At 44.3% G+C, this 15,563-nt stretch overlaps 1 protein-coding gene across 13 annotated transcripts in view; it reads left to right on the top strand.

Annotated features, from left to right (window-relative positions):
* PTPRT (protein tyrosine phosphatase receptor type T) overlaps nt 1-15,563 on the top strand; it is a 1,093,025-nt gene that overhangs the window by 933,630 nt on the left and 143,832 nt on the right. For all 13 annotated transcript variants that reach the window (XM_045981319.1, XM_045981314.1, XM_045981318.1 and 10 more), the window contains one exon: nt 10,958-11,106. In XM_045981319.1, coding sequence (XP_045837275.1) covers nt 10,958-11,106 — 149 coding nt within the window. The remainder of the gene's footprint in view (nt 1-10,957; nt 11,107-15,563) is intronic.

Below are 15,563 nucleotides of genomic sequence, written 5' to 3'. Positions count from 1 at the left end.
TTTGGGAATCACTGTCTCACACCATCTGTAGAGAAAGGCCCACTTGTACCACTCCAGGACAAACTCTTGGGGCAGAAATAGATTAGACGTGTCAGGTCAAAGTCATGGGCACCTTCAAATAGGAAACTGAGGAACAGTAAAGGAATTAAAAGTGTGACTCATTCATTCATTCGTTTAGTCAGTCAACATTTTTAAAGCTTTTACGACACTGAGCCAAGTGCTGAACTAGGTGCTAGAGAAAAGAGAAATGTGACCTAATGCATATTATACAAGTGATTATAATGAAGGATGGTGAGAGCAGCAGGCAGATGACGAGGATAGGAAGTGGAGGTATTGTCCCACCAGGGAGAGATCAGATAAGGCCTCCTGGAAGACATAGTGCTTGAAATGGAGCTTGAAAGATATGTGATCTGTGGATTCATTAACTCTACAGTGCTTGCACCAAAAGCTGTCCAGGGCCCCGGGGCATGGGAAGTGCACGAGGCCAGCGTGGCCCCTGCCCATGTGGTTACAGTCTAGCAGGGAAGGTGACCCTGGGGGCTGGCCATCTGGCAGGACAGTGTGGTTTCTGGATGGGAACTGAAGGCCTGGGGTGAGAGGTGAGAACCTGGGCTGAGATCTGAGAAGAAGTGTGGGTGTGGGGATGGGAAATGCAGAAGGAGGTTCACAGAGCTGGGGAAGGACGAGCCAAAGAGCCTCCACAATGAGGAAAGATGGTTTGGAAGAGGTTGCTTTGGATAAAGTCTGAAGGATTCGTGGTCATCCATCCATCCATGCGTAGGCTGGATGGGTAGAGCGGGCAGACCAGCCTCCAAGAGGATGTGGACAGGAGATTGAGTTCAGCTCAGCCGCAGCTCAGAGGAGAACATCCCCAGGTAGGGACCTGTACCTCTCTAAGGGCTGTAGAGGGGAGGAGTTCCTGTCACAGGAGTTGGCAATCAGGGGCTGGATGACCACTTGCTGAGGGGTTGCCAGGAGTCTCCCAGTTAGGATGAAAGAATGATTCTGAGAACCCCAAAGGCCATTCCAGCCCAGAGAACTTAAGACTCTGTAACCTATAGTGAACTGAAACTGAGGATCAGAGCATGATTGGGAGAAAAACATGAAGATTTTGGCTGGAGTGTCTGGCTTAGTTTGTGGTCATCCAAGCAAGATATGGATGGAGCGAGGAGGGCAGGGGAGAAAAGTCATCACGTTGGTTCCCTGGAGCACTCATCCCAAGGAGCAGATGAAACACAAAATTAAGGTAAAAATAAAGCAGGGAAAAAACATGCAGACTGCTAGTGTGAAGAAGGGAGAGAAAAAGCACTGGCATTTACGGAATATCGGTTACATGCCAAAGACCATGCTAGGGAATTTATACCTCTTATTTCTAATCATTGGAGTAACTCTGCGATCAAGGGCTTATCAAATACCATTTTACAGAGAAAGAAACTGAGTCTCATAGTCTCAAAGATGGAGACACAATTATGATTACACAGCAGGTTAGAACCACGTTAGTCTAGAGCCAAAGTCCATTTCCATAGCCCTGAGAATAGAGGGCTCTTTGCTTAGCCCATGGGGTTCTGAGCTCAGTGGCCTGAAAGCATTCTGGGCACCTGCTACTGTCTCAACCACAGATTCCTGAGAGGCATGTACTCCCTTCTCGTTGCTTATTATTTAACAAATACTTGTAGAGAACTTATTTGGTGGGTGACAGATCCTATTGTAAGTGCTTAGTATTTATAAGTCAGTATCTATTGCAAATGGTTGTCATAAGAATTCACTATAATTAATCCCTATTTTAAAGATGAGGAAACTGAGTTATAAAGAAGCTAAGTAACTTTCCAAGGGCACATAGCTAGTAAATCAGGGAGCTGGGACTTGAACCCAGGCAGTCTGGCTCCAGAGCCTATGCTGTTCCCCCTGGGTCCTGCTTCAGGGTCCAAGGGGTGGTGTGGCCATATGGCCAATGGGAGGAGGTCCTGGCAGCTGTCTTAGGCCTTCTGCTGCACTGGTTCTCCTGCCAGCCCTCTAAAGGATGGTCAGACTGAGTCTGACTCTGTCCTTAGTGGAAAGAGTATGATACAGAAGAGAGGAAACCCAGGAGAGGAAGAGAGAGGGGCAGTCACATCCAGAAGAGAGAAGCAGAAGCAGACAGGTAGAGGCATAGACATAGAGGGCAAGGGAGCAGAAAGATGGAGATAACAGGTAGTGGTTGGGGTCCTTTGGCCTTTTAAATTATGATGGGATGGGTTGCAGTTACTTCTTTCTATAACCTTGCCATTCTGGTGGAAACACATAGAAGCCCCAGGCTACGGTGATTGGGGTCAGAGAGGAAGGACCCACCAGCTACTTTCCAGAATGGCTACCCCACAGAGGTCATGAGCAGGCCAGATGTGAGTGGATATGAGTGTGAGCTTTCTGCCCCCATGTGTGTACATATGTGTGTGAGTGTGTGTTTTCCTGGGAAGGAAAGGAACCAGCTGAGAAATCTTGGGGATGAGGGTAGATGTGTGTAGGCCCTTGGCCAAGCATGCCATAACAAGGAACCTTAGAGAACATTCAGAGGCCTGACTGCCTGAGTGTGAATCCCAGCTACATCTCTGAAAGCCTGTGTGGACTATCAGTGAGTTCCTTCCACTCTCTCTGCCTCCCTCTCTCATCTGTAAAATTGGGGTGTAAAGCTCCCAATCTCATACAGTAATTAGAAGAATTAAAGGAGTCAATACTCTGTGTTTGTGATAGCCTTAATAGGACCTAGCATGGAATAAGTGCTATTATATATGTGTTTATTAAAGAAGTGAAATAAATTTGGTATTTATTGTTTCATGAAAGTGTTATTTGTTTCCTAGGGCTTCATAACAAAGTAGCACCAGCTGGACGACTGAAAACAAGCAGATTTATTCTCTTTCAGTTTCAGAGGGTAGAAGTGTGAAACTGAAATGTTGGCAGGGTCATTCCCCCTCTAGAACTCCGAGTAGAATCCTTTCTTGCCTCTTCCTAGTTTCTGGGGGCGACTGGCAAACCTTGGCTTCAAGCTGCCTCCCTCCATTCTCTACCTCTGTCCTCACATGTCTTCTCCCTTCATGTCTCCACCCAAATTCCTTCTTGTAAGGATACCAGACCTGTTGGAGTAGGGCCCACACTAATGATTTCATCTTAATTTGATTCCATCTCTAAAGACCCTGTTTCCAAAGAAGTTCACATTCACAGGTACCAGAGGTCAGGATTTTAGTATATCTTTAGGAGGGGATACAAGGCAACCAAGAACAGTCATTTAAAAAGCATCTATTCTTGCCTTGGTTCTAAGATACCAACTGCCCCTTGTAGTGAAATCAATATCCCGAAAGGGAAAAGGGCATGTCCCCAATAACTCGGTAGGGGATTGGGAGACCTAAGCTGGCATCCAGATCTCCTACCTCTTTTTTTAAAGATTTTATTTATTTATTTGACAGAGCGAGAGACATCACAAGTAGGCAGAGAGGCAGGCAGAGAGAGAGAGAAGGGGAAGCAGGCTCCCCGCTGAGCAGAGAGCCCAATGCGGGGCATGATCCCAGGACCCTGAGACCATGACCTGAGCTGAAGGCAGAGGCTTAACCCGCTGAGCCACCCAGGCATCCCAGATCTCCTACCTCTTGGTCCCTCCACTTCCACAAGTGAAACACGATAGGGACTCTTCACTGATTCAGACCAGCCGAAGAGTGGATTCTCAACACCAGGGTCCTCAAACTTCAGCTTGTGCTAGAATTCCCTGGAAAGATTATTAATCATTCAGAGTTTCTGATTCCGTAGATGAGGGGTGGAGCCAGAGAAATTGCAATTCTAATGTTTCCAGGTGAAACTGATGTTGCTGGTCCAAAGACAACACTGTTCTACATAGGTGGTGCTCAAGCTTGGTGGCACATGGTAATCACCTGGAGAGCTTCTGAAAACCCACATGCCCAGGCTGAACCCCAGACCAATTAAACTAGGAGCTCCTCGGTAATTTTTAAAGCTCACCAAATGATTTGTGCAGCCAAGGTTGAGAAGTGTGGCTCTAGGACACATCAAAGGATGTCTCTAGAGAAAAGGCATTCTTCGGGGTATCCACTTTAGAAGATTCATATTTAATAAGTAATGAGGCAGTTTAAATTAATATGGCTGTCTCCTGTATTTAAAGGATTACCAGAGAGCGTGTGTTGAGTGCTTACTGTGTACCATGCCCTAGGATCACTGCTTTGCCAGTCACATACCGTTTCATCGTCACAACCACCTTCTGGGAAAGTACAATTGTTCCTTCTTTTCAGGCTGAAGGAAATTGACATGCAGAGGGATGAGTAACTCGCAAGAGCTCATACAGCTAGTCTGAGATGGAGCCAGGTTCTGATGCCAGGCTGTCTGGCACCAAAGCCAGTGTGTTAACTGCTTTGCCATTCTGCCTCCTGAGAGAAAGTGGTGTGTTCTCCTTTAAATTCTGCACATATCCATAGCCTGGTTTATGCTATCAACTCTGATGCGGTGTAGCCCAGCCCCTGCCTCAATTACAGTAATTCTGAGTTAGTGAGGTTTGGATTAATGAGGTTTTGCTGCATTCACAAGGGACGAAAATCATGTGTACCATGGACTGAATTGGCACTTCTCATTTCATTCCAAAAAGAGAGGTGGAGGGTTGTTTGAACAGATGTCCTGCGCTGGCAGATAGAAAGCAGGGTTTGGGTCCTGTGGCCTCTGCCATTGTGCCATGTGCCTTGGCTAAGCCCCTCCTATGTCCAGGCCTGTTTCTTCTTAAATAAAATGAGTGGATGGTACAGTTCCCTTATATTTCTGATGAATAACTTCAATTAAAGGTCCCATCTTGCCAGCATAGGGACAACCTGGCTCCAAAGAGTACAGGACCAGCTTGTAATAGGAGTAGAGCCTCAGCTGTGTTTTCTTTTCCACCTTCTATGGGCTGAGGATCTCTCTCTGGCTCCAGTGTTCTCATCTTTCTTGCTTCCCAGGAACGTCTGTCCAGAGATACCAATAGAGGAGGGGTCAGATGAAGACCCCTGTGGGGACAAGAAAGAACACCTTATCCTTGTCTCCGCAGGAGCATGGGCATAGCTCTTCATGCTATGTGGAACCCCCAGTACTCTCCCCCAATTGGCTGGAGCCTCCTGTTCCCAGCCCAGAATAGATTCAAGGGTTTTACAGAATCCAGATGGTGGAATTCCCTACCGCCTTTTTCTCAAGTGGCTTCTCAGTCTCTACTTGAACTTTTCCAGTGATGGAATGCTCGTTACTTCTGAAAGCTTAAGCAGGGCAAGGTTCATACCTGGTTTTTTTACATCATGGTCTCTTTCTAAGAGCTACTGGTACAAAGTAGGTGTTCATTAAACATTTTTCCAACAAATCAGTGAGTGAAGAGGAAGACACTACTAACTTTGGGAAGGAGACAAAGGCTTCCAAGAGTAGGGGATGTTTGAGTTGCGACTTAAAAGATGTAGAGAAGATCACCAAAGAAGAAGAAACAGGAAGGACCGTCGGGCATCAGCACTTCCAAAAGAGACCCAAGATCTTCTACTTTGTTCTTTCTTCCTTGTCTCAAGCCAGCCCGTTTCTAATTCTGCCCCTGGGGCCACAATAGAGCCAGACATCAGATGAGTGAAGAGAGCATTCCTAAATATTCCCTCTCCTTGAGAAATAATCCCCATTGTTTCCAGCGCTCCTTCTCTCAAAGTGTGATTTCGGAACCTTTCACAGCCTTGTATTCCTCTCCCTCGAGCCATTCCACCTGACACTACCCCTTATAAAGAACGGTGCCGAGAATAAATCATAGGACTCACAGTCCATCATGGGCATCTCGCCTGCCACCTACACTCACTCAGCTAACAAGCAAAGGTCAGAAAGACCTCAGAGTGATCTGTTAGAAGAAAGAATGCCAAGAGCTATGGTCACATCACATTGTTCCCACCTGTCAGAAAGAGTAAACTTTGGATTGCCAGGTCTGAAAACATTCTTCAGCTCTAGAAATGTCCCTGTAGAGGAATAGAAACGCTTCCATGCATGTTCTCTTTTTACCAGCTTTTGGTACCCCCTGCTGGTGAAATTGTGTGACCCAGTTGGCAAGAATCTCAGAACAGCTAGAGAAAAAAAAACCCAAGTTTCAGAAGTCAAAAGTACTTGAGTCTGGAAGGATCTGAAGATTCCATGAGTGATATGACTATCCTATTTATCATGTAACCATTTTATGCGATTTAAAAAAAAAAACATTCTGTAGCTGTGGCTATTCCGTGGGCTCTAAGTGAAAAAAAATTTCTGACTTCTGTAAACATTCCATTAATTCTGCAAACATCACAAGAATTCTGTGACAACCACCGGAAGAAAATGCTAAGTTGTCAGCCAAAAATATTCATAAAGTAGAAATATTTCAGGTCACAAACTAATTTCGTGCAAGTTTTTCTTCCTCTTTCCTTGTATGCATCTTTTTTTAAAGTGGTTATAATTTGCAGTCAGAGTAGCATGGCAATTTTTTCTGCACTTCAAATTGTAGACTTTTAAATATAAATTTGTACAACAAATTTATTGAGCACTGGCTGTGTGCCAGACACTTAGCAAGAAATTGGAGTAGGTGCAAGAAGTCAAAAGCCCTTCACCCAAGAGGTTCTTGCCCTAGTGGGTGGGAGAGTTGAATTCACTTCAGTTCAACTAGACAAGTGCTTAGTTGACATGGCAACAAGGCTTTCCTTAATCTGCTGGGAGGGTTCAAATCACCTGTTGGCATGTTCCTCGCTCCATGTGTTTCTTCTCCTTGGCTTTCATCACTTTTGTGATTTAAAAAATTTTTAAAACGATTTTATTTATTTATTTAACAGAGAGTGAGAGAGATCACAAGTAGGCAGAGAGACAGGCAGAGAGAGAGGAGGAAGCAGGCTCCCTGCCAAGCAGAGAGCCTGATGCGGGGCTCGATCCCAGGACCCTGAGACCATGACCTGAGCTGAAGGCAGAGGCTTAACCCACCGAGCCACCCAGGCGCCCCACTTTCGTGATTTTATATTTGTTTCTGTATTTATCCATTTAGCACCTGTCTTTGCCAATAGTGTCTGTGTTCTGTGAAGGTCAAAGTCATGTCTGGCTCTTGTCACGGTGATCTTACATCTAGCAGAGACTGGTACATGTAGGTGCTCCATAAATATTTGTATAGTGGATGAGTCAGCCAAGAAGAGAAAACCACAAATCTAGTTAGAGGAGCAAGAGAAACCTCAAAGGAGGAGAGGTAGCATTTGAATACTGCTGAGCCTTGGGGGATGCAGAGGAGATGGCCTGTGGAGAAGAATGGGGACACTTTAAGGAATAGAGAATATTGAGGAATTGTTGGGAATGAAGATAGGCAGTTGGTGTTTCCCAAGAGGACGTGTGTGTGTGTGTGTGTGTGTGTGGAAGATAAGGCTGAGTTGGAGCCTAGAGCCATAGACAGAGGGACTTTCATGCCCTACTCAGAGGCTTGGATTTTCCCCTCTTTTAAGGAAAAAAAGGGAGAGGAATCAGTTAAGCTCCATGATTATAAGAATAAACATGACTTTTTCCTGTATTGCCAAGAGGGTTTTTTAATACTTAAATTTTGAATTCTGATAGAATACAGATTCCAAAACTATGGTTTTGTGTTTTATTTCCTTCTACATCCTTTCCCTCTATTTCCGCTTTGTGGCTGTATTTGCCAGTTGCTGAAACACCTGTCTATACGTTTTTAAATTATCATAGAGTATCATTATCACCGCAAACACTGTCAGCCATGGGCTTAAATACTAAGCATGCCATCCTCCTCAGTTTTTACAACTTTGTTAGCTGTCCAGTTCTTAAATATCTATGCTTTGGAGAAGCTCGATTTTTCATTTTTCATCCAGGTTTTCAGAGCTACCCAAACATTTCTGTAAAATGCCTCTTTTTCATAGATGCGGCAAAACCTTTGTTTCATTATTATTATTCCTTTGGAAACAAATGATTTGTGCCTGAGACAACTCTCTCCATATCATTTTACCCTTAATGGAATGAGATTGGTGGGAGTTCTGCCCTTACAGAAATATCAAAGCCTCTAGTATACACTCACTTCTAGTTGGAAAGTTAACTTTCTTACTGGATTTCCTTTTGTTTCCTGCTGGGGCAATGTGAGGAGAGCTCAGAGAGAGGCAATGAATCTGCTGTATATCTTTTCAAATTTATGATTAAGAAGGTCACATATACATTTTTAAACACACTCCTTTTTGATAATAAATGAAGAATAAAATTTTGAAATGTCATCAGTAGTAGACCCACTCATTTCTCTTTCGCGGGTGCTCCCCCTGCACCCAGTCTGATGGTCTGGAGATGGTGAGAAAAGGCCCAACTAATCTAATGCTTTGCTCCTTCTTGTTTCTGTCTGAGCTGGAACACAATGCCCATAGCTAAAGCATCCTAACCAAAAGATGCATTCCTTTCCCTGAGGGCCCATCTTTCCCCAGGCTAATGGGAGACAGAAAGAAAGAGAAAGAGAGTGAGAGAGAGAGAGAGAGAGAGAGAGAGCAAAGGAAGGATGGAAGGAAGGAAAGGTAGGAAGGAAAGAAGGAAAGAATTCCATTTTAGGCTGCATTTGTCTTCAAATTGTGGCCCAAATTGGGAAGATAAAATTATATTGTTGGTGGGGATTTCCCGGATCCAGATTCAGTCTTCCTGCCTCACCACTGTGCTCTCTGCTTTCAATGCTAGATTGACATGGACTCCATGCCCCCGGCTTCCAGCTGGGTTTAGCTAATGAGAGCCGCTGTTTGGGGGTGAGGGGGATAGAGGAGGATGTACTCAGGGTGTTTATGCCCTTAGTTCCCTCCCGGGGTGGGGGGGGGGGGAGTGTCGGCTGGATCCCTTGAGAGAGGGTTGCTTCTTCTGGGCAGGTGGTCTTCTCTTGTCTTCACAACTCTCTCTGGGGTTCTGGTCACTGCTTCCTCTGCTTGTCCCTCTTGACACATGGTGGCCAACAGCTCACCTGTCATTACAGTGGACCTTGCCTTCCCCTTCACCCTTCTTACTTTTGGCAGTAGTCCTTTTTCACATGTCCCCAAGTTATCCCCTCTTGAGTGTACCGTCTGTATTTTTCTGTGAAGTCTGCGTCTAGATGGAGGGACCATGTGAAGGGGGTTACTATCATACTACGAAACCAGAACTGATCCTAGATGAACTCCCTAAAATACTTCTAGGTCTAGGGGTCCCTAGATGGCTCAGTCATTAAGCATCTGTCTTCAGCTAAGGTCATGATCCCAGGGATTGGGATCGAGCCCTGCATCGGGCTCCCTGCTCAGTGAGAAGACTTCTCTCTCTCCCACTCCCCCTGCTTGTTTTCCCTCTCTTTCTGTGTCTCTCTCTGTCAAATAAATAAAATATTTAATTTAAAAATACTTCTAGGTCTGGGATTATTGTTTGTATCATACCTCCTCTGATAGGAAGATCATTACCTCTTGAACTGCCTATTTTTGTGACCAGACAGGCTCCATTTTGGAAAATTATTTCCTACACGGTGCTGAATTTGACTTCTCTGAGAAATCTGTTATTTTTATGTTGAGGTAGGAGTGATGAAGTTTGAAGTTGAAGCCAAGACCTGTGCAAAATGGGGCAGCAGACCTGGGAGAATTTACCCCCAGATATTTTACAGATGCCTATAAATTTACAGATATTTAATGTGCCCATCACCTTCCACATTGCAGGAACAAAATAACTATATTTAGAATCAGAAATGTGGGGAAATCTCAGAGGAACCTTGTTGGTTTTTTAGAAATATTTGAAGAATTTCTACATGCAAGAGGTATTAGTCATGTTCTTGTATTTCTAAAGATCTCAGAACAATCAGTTAAGATTAAAGGGAGTTAGATTTGAAAGCCGTATGAAGAGCTTTTTAACCCTTCAGCTGCTACAGAAGGTGTCAAAATCTCTACCACTTGATATCCAGGGATTTCACAGTGGGTCTCCTGGAATGAAGTTGGACCAGTAGGGATGCCATAAAAACAAGAAGAGCAGTTTCCATGTGTTGAATGTTCTCCGTGTGCCTGGAACTGTGCTCGATGTGTTTCACACTTGCTCTCATTTAATCATCATGACCCTGGGGCGTTGGTCCAGTTGTTTCCCTCTGTACATAGAAGATGAGTTCAGAACTTGAAGAGGTTAAAGAATTTGGCAGTGTCGTGGAGCCAACAGAGATAGGATATGAACCCAGGTCTTCCTGGACAAAGCCAATGATTCTAACCTCCAGTGGATGACGTCAGATGTCACCTAGGGAACTAGGTGACCACACACAGGCCTCACCTCTACCCTCCCTTTATGAGCTGGGGCCTCTGTGTCCTTTTATCAGCTCTTGAAATGATTCTAATTTACACCTGAGTTTGGGAACCACTGCTTTAAGCTAGTATTATTATAAACACCATCTGGTTCTGAGGATCTTTCATTCCTATGGGAATAGTTAGTCATCCAGTTCACCTTTCAGTTTTCTCCTTTGAGCTACAAGGCTGACTACCCTCACCCCAGGCTTACCCTTCACCAACCAGCAGACCCTACTTCAGTCTACCATTGGTTGGTGTGTTATTTTGTAATCTTAGTCCCTGAGAAATGTCGTACTCCATTGTGAATCTCATTCAGAGCCCTAGGAACAGAAAGATCCATCTGATCTCTTCCCTCCTTTGGAAGGAGAGCAAGGGAAGCATCATGGAAGTCTCATTGATTTCCCATTTTAAGTTTAAGTAAAGAACATGCCTGTTGTTGGAAATGAGCCAAGATAAGTCTCATATTTCTGAGTAAAGGAAAGCCATTCATGATTTCAGGAGATCTTAGGCTTATTCCACCTTGGCATTGGAAGGTCCATCATGACTGTTTCTGGAGAATGAAACAGGTTCGGGGATTGAGGATGATGAGTGGGGAAGAGCAATCTGGTCTTCCCAATCCTTAAATACAACTGAAACCATCTGACTGTGATTTTTTTCCCCTTGCACATGTCCCAAAGGAAGCTGGCCAAGAAGCAGAAGGAGACACAGAGTGGAGCCCAGAGAGAGATGGGACCTGTGGCCTCAGCGGACAAACCCAACACGAAGCTCAGCACCAGCCGCAATGATGAAGGCTTCTCCTCTAGTTCCCAGGACGTTAATGGATTCAGTAAGTTGAGCCAACTAAGTGTAAGGGAATTCTCATGGTCCAGCTTGACCCTAGTACCTCTGCTATGGACCCCTCGCAGTGGTTAGATGTTATATGGCATGGGATCAGGATGCTTCCCTGGGATGTTCCAAGAATGAAGGTTCTCCCGGGCAGAGACTTGAAGCAGCCCATCTCGAGGGAAAAGAAGGATTTAAGACTGTCCCCCAAAGCAGATGGAAATGGGAGCAGACCATCTTAACTGCTTGTTAACAAAACTATTAACAGTTTTTGGGTTTCCTTTTTTTTTTCCCTAAAAAAAGAGGACATGGTTATGCCCATAACAAAAAACAACAACAACAACAACAAAAAACATGCCACACTGAATTGAGTGTCTTACAGTTTTCAAAAAAGTGTTTCCTATAAACTATGTAAGGTAGGTGCATCATGGATTATAATGGTTTGTGTTTTAAGTGCTTAGGAAACTGAGGCTCGGAGAAGCAAGTTCTCCAGTGTCCCACGGTTGATGAGTAACACATCCAGACCTGCAAGCCAGACCTCCCAAGCCTGGCCGGGTCCAACCCAGGGCCAGTGTTCCAAGAGGTGTTCAGTCAAGAGCCCCTGAGCCCTCATGCAGAGTGGATACAGGATCCCAAGCCAATAGAAGTGGCTAAGATTTCAGGGTGAACCCTAGTCCCGAAGAGAACCTCAGGACTGGCAACATTCAAAGCTATCTTGGTGGTCAGACTCAAGAGAGCTTACTTTCGTTTTCATTTTTCTTTAAGCCAGTGTTTTTCCCGGTTTTATTAGAAATGCTTGATCCCATAGCTTCTGCTCCAGATTGGGGAAATTCAGAAACTCTAAAAAATATGAGCATAGACAAATGTCCTCCACACACTGCATCAGTGACAAATGGAAGAAACCATAATTTGTAAAAGTGACATAGATAGGGTCAGTTTGGGGTGGTGAGGGATCATGACAAAATGAAGGAAAAAAAGAAACAAATATTTATTGACCATCTTTGTCCTCTCCACACCCTGTAAGATACTTTGTATGAGTGGCCCCCTTTTGTAGATTAAGGCATCCGAAGGTCCATGCAATTGGCTGACCTTCTCAGAGTGCCTTAGCTAATTCCCGATGGATCCAGGTTCTGAGGCTAATGCAGACCCATGATTGCTAACGTCAGGTCCAACACAGAACCCATCTGAGAAAGTTTTCAAAGAAATATGTAGGCTGTGCACCTGACCCACTAAATCGAAATCTCCTGAGGGAAGAGGGGGAGGAAGACGAGGGGTAAGGTGGGATGTGGATTTTGTAAAAGTCATTTAGACAGTTCCTACAGGCACACTGGTTAAGAACCCTGAACTCTGAGGGAAGCGATAGCCATTTTCAAATATTGACATGCTGCCTTAGGAAAGAAATTAGTTTTAAACCTATAAAAAGGTTGAAAAAATAGTAAAATGAATACTTGTATACCTTGTCCCTAGACTCACCAATTACTCACACATGCTCTCTCTCCGTGTGTGTTTGTATGTGTGTATATCTCTATCTCTATCTCTCTACATATAATAGACATTATGTGTGTGTGTGTGTGTGTGTGTGTGTGTGTGTGTGTGTGATTTTCTGAGCCATTTAGAAGTACCTTGTAGACATCATGACACTGTATCTCCAGAAAATTCAGCAAGTGCTTTCTGAGAACTAGGACAGCTCTTCAACACAACCACTATAAAATTATCTCACCCAAGAAATGTAACCTTATTTCAGTATCTGATATACCGGTCTACAGTTGAATTTCCTCAGGGGACCCCAAGCATTTGTTGTTGTGGTGGTCGTTGTGGTCGTGGTTGTTGTTTTAGTCCAGGGTCCAGTCAAGTGGCTCACATTATATTTGGTCATCGTGTCTCTCTATCACCTTCCACCTAGAATGGCCCTCCCGCCTTTATTTTTTCTTCCAGGGTCCTGACATCTTTTAGAAGTCTAGGCCAGTGGTCCCATAGGATGTGTCACAATCCAGACTAATCTGATTTTGTTCATCGTGATCACATTCAGGTTAACATGTCGGCAAAAATGCGACCTCAGTGGCATCGTATACCCCCGTTTTGCGCTGTTTCAGGAGACAAATGCTATCCCGTTGCCGGTCATTGGCCATGCTGAGTCTGCGCACTTCTTAAGATTGCGTGATGGCTTTAAAGACAAAATATAACATCGCATACTGATTATTTCATGAGCAAATATTTAACTTCTGTTTTCCTCAGAGAGCAGAGCAAGTTTGTAGTCTGCCTACCCACAAATCCAGTGCTTTTTCCTTTCTCAACACAGACGAATCACAGGGATTCATACCTTCCCTCAGGACTGGGAAAAAAGGGCAGAGTGGCATAGATGGCCAGGAGAAGCAGACTGGGAATTGACAGGGAAATGGGCTTGGTGTGTCCTTAAGGAAAAGCCCGTCCAGAGCTTTCCGAGAGTCTCTGCCTGATTTAATCTCTCACGAATTCTTCTGCTTTTGGCCCAGGGGCCAGGAAGTGAGTCTAGCTGATAGAACATCCTGCAAGTGATACCCATTCACCCAAAATCTTTCCTGGATAGGCCAGATTCTTGTGCACATCTTTTTTTCCATTTGTAGAAATGCCCTGGGAAGACTGAAAGCCAAAAATATTATAGTCATAGATACATACCCTTAAAATTATAGGTATTTGATCTTGAGCTTTCTGATCTCAAGGGAAAACCTGGGTAACACCAGTTTCTTGGATTTCAAGGGGAAACATCACCACTGTTTTCCCCATGGGCTAAAACTTAGAAGAAAGCACCCACAACCCAGGTAGATTAGCCAGCAGGAGAGGAAGAGGAAAGCTGTCCAATAGAATCTAATTAGACATTTTCAGTGTAAAGAGAGACAATATTTCCAAATGACTGAATGCATGTGATTTATACATACAAACACAGACATATCCGTATGTACACAGGCAAAGACATATATAGACAGATGTACATGTATATACATTTTAATGATATTGCTTTTAGAAAGACAGGGGAAAAAATTGAACTGGCATTATACTCAATTGTTAAGAAATTTTGCATTTGTTTGCATCCCTGAATATTTCAGGACTCTATCTATGCATCTGGTGTCCTCAGGCTATAGCCACAAACACGCTCTGGGGATTCTTTTCAATGCCCTGGAATGCATCAGGTACCTTTTAAAATGCCCTGTGGAACCGCTGGGATGAGATTTGAGGGGAAAAAATGTAAGTAATGCTTACACTAGAGATGTAGAAATTGCTTCTGAAATCACCCTGATGTATGTAAAATTGAATCTATTTTCGCGGCATTAGGGAAGTGACTGCCTGGCTTCTGCCTGGGCTTTAGGCTTTAGGAGGCCCTGAGATGATTTGCAAATGTTGAGGAAGCACTGAGAAAGGCAGAGCCTGAGAATACATGTCACATCAGAAAAGATTACAGAAGAATGTACCCTGAGCAATTATTTCATTTTGAGCAGGTGGACTCTTGCCTAATTTAAACTCCCCTTCTCCCTTCCTACGTTGATATTCTGGGGCTTTCTATTCCAAATGACTGCTAAGTTTTTGCAGCAGCCATTCAGACAAGCCTCTGGATTTTGTATGGGAGTAATGACCTCAGGGCTGCTGGGGTGACAGGGCTTTGTCAGCGCTGGGCCTGGCTTCGGAGGGCTGCAGCAGTCTTGAGAAAGGAGTGCATGCCACATTTCAAGGACAAACAATGTGTATTGTCTTCGGTTTGAAGAAATGCTGGGTTTTATTAAGTAATCTCATTTTGATCTTATCGCCCTGTGTACCTGATTGTTATTTTTTTTTCCCCTGAAATCTTTTGCTTACTGGGATAATTTTCCAGGTCTTTCTTCTGATCCTATCTTTTTATATCTGTGCTTACATCTTCTTTTTTATCTCTTTTGTTCCTGGTGTCATCTTGTCCATGTTCATTTCAGTCCAAATCAAAGTGCTTCAAAACAAATCCCTGTTGAATTTCTATGATAGTGATGCTGGCGGGCCAGGTCTGAGGACCCAGAGGGGGTCCTGCAGGACCAGTCATGAGGGTCCCTGTCTGTGCACCGGCTAGAAATCAAACACAAGTCAGCAGGAGGTAAAAGCAGAGAGAATGAAGGTACCGAGTGTCTGGGAGACTCAGAAAGGAAAGCAGGGAGTCTTATCTTTATTGGGGCCTGGGGGTCTTTACTGAAGTTGGTGGTCTGGTATATGTGTCACTCAGGCCTCCAAGAACAGGTTAAAACAAAGACAAGAGCCTGGCTGGAGAGCCTCCTTAGAGCCACGGGGTCCTGGCCTCAAGATGTCTAACGCCAGGGGTCTGGAATAGGCATATGGTGGCTTCATACAGTCATTTTCACCTCGTCCTTCCTTAGACATCACCTGTTCCAAGGAAATCACTAAACCCTTGTCCCTTACAAGCAGAACATACACAGTTTGCCTTCTGAGGCACATATAAAGTAGTGT

This window comes from Meles meles, chromosome 16, assembly GCF_922984935.1.
Source record: "Meles meles chromosome 16, mMelMel3.1 paternal haplotype, whole genome shotgun sequence".
NCBI classification, from domain to species: domain Eukaryota; kingdom Metazoa; phylum Chordata; class Mammalia; order Carnivora; family Mustelidae; genus Meles; species Meles meles.
The sequence above is the reverse complement of the archived record's forward strand: the minus strand, read 5'-3'. Positions and strand labels throughout refer to the sequence as shown.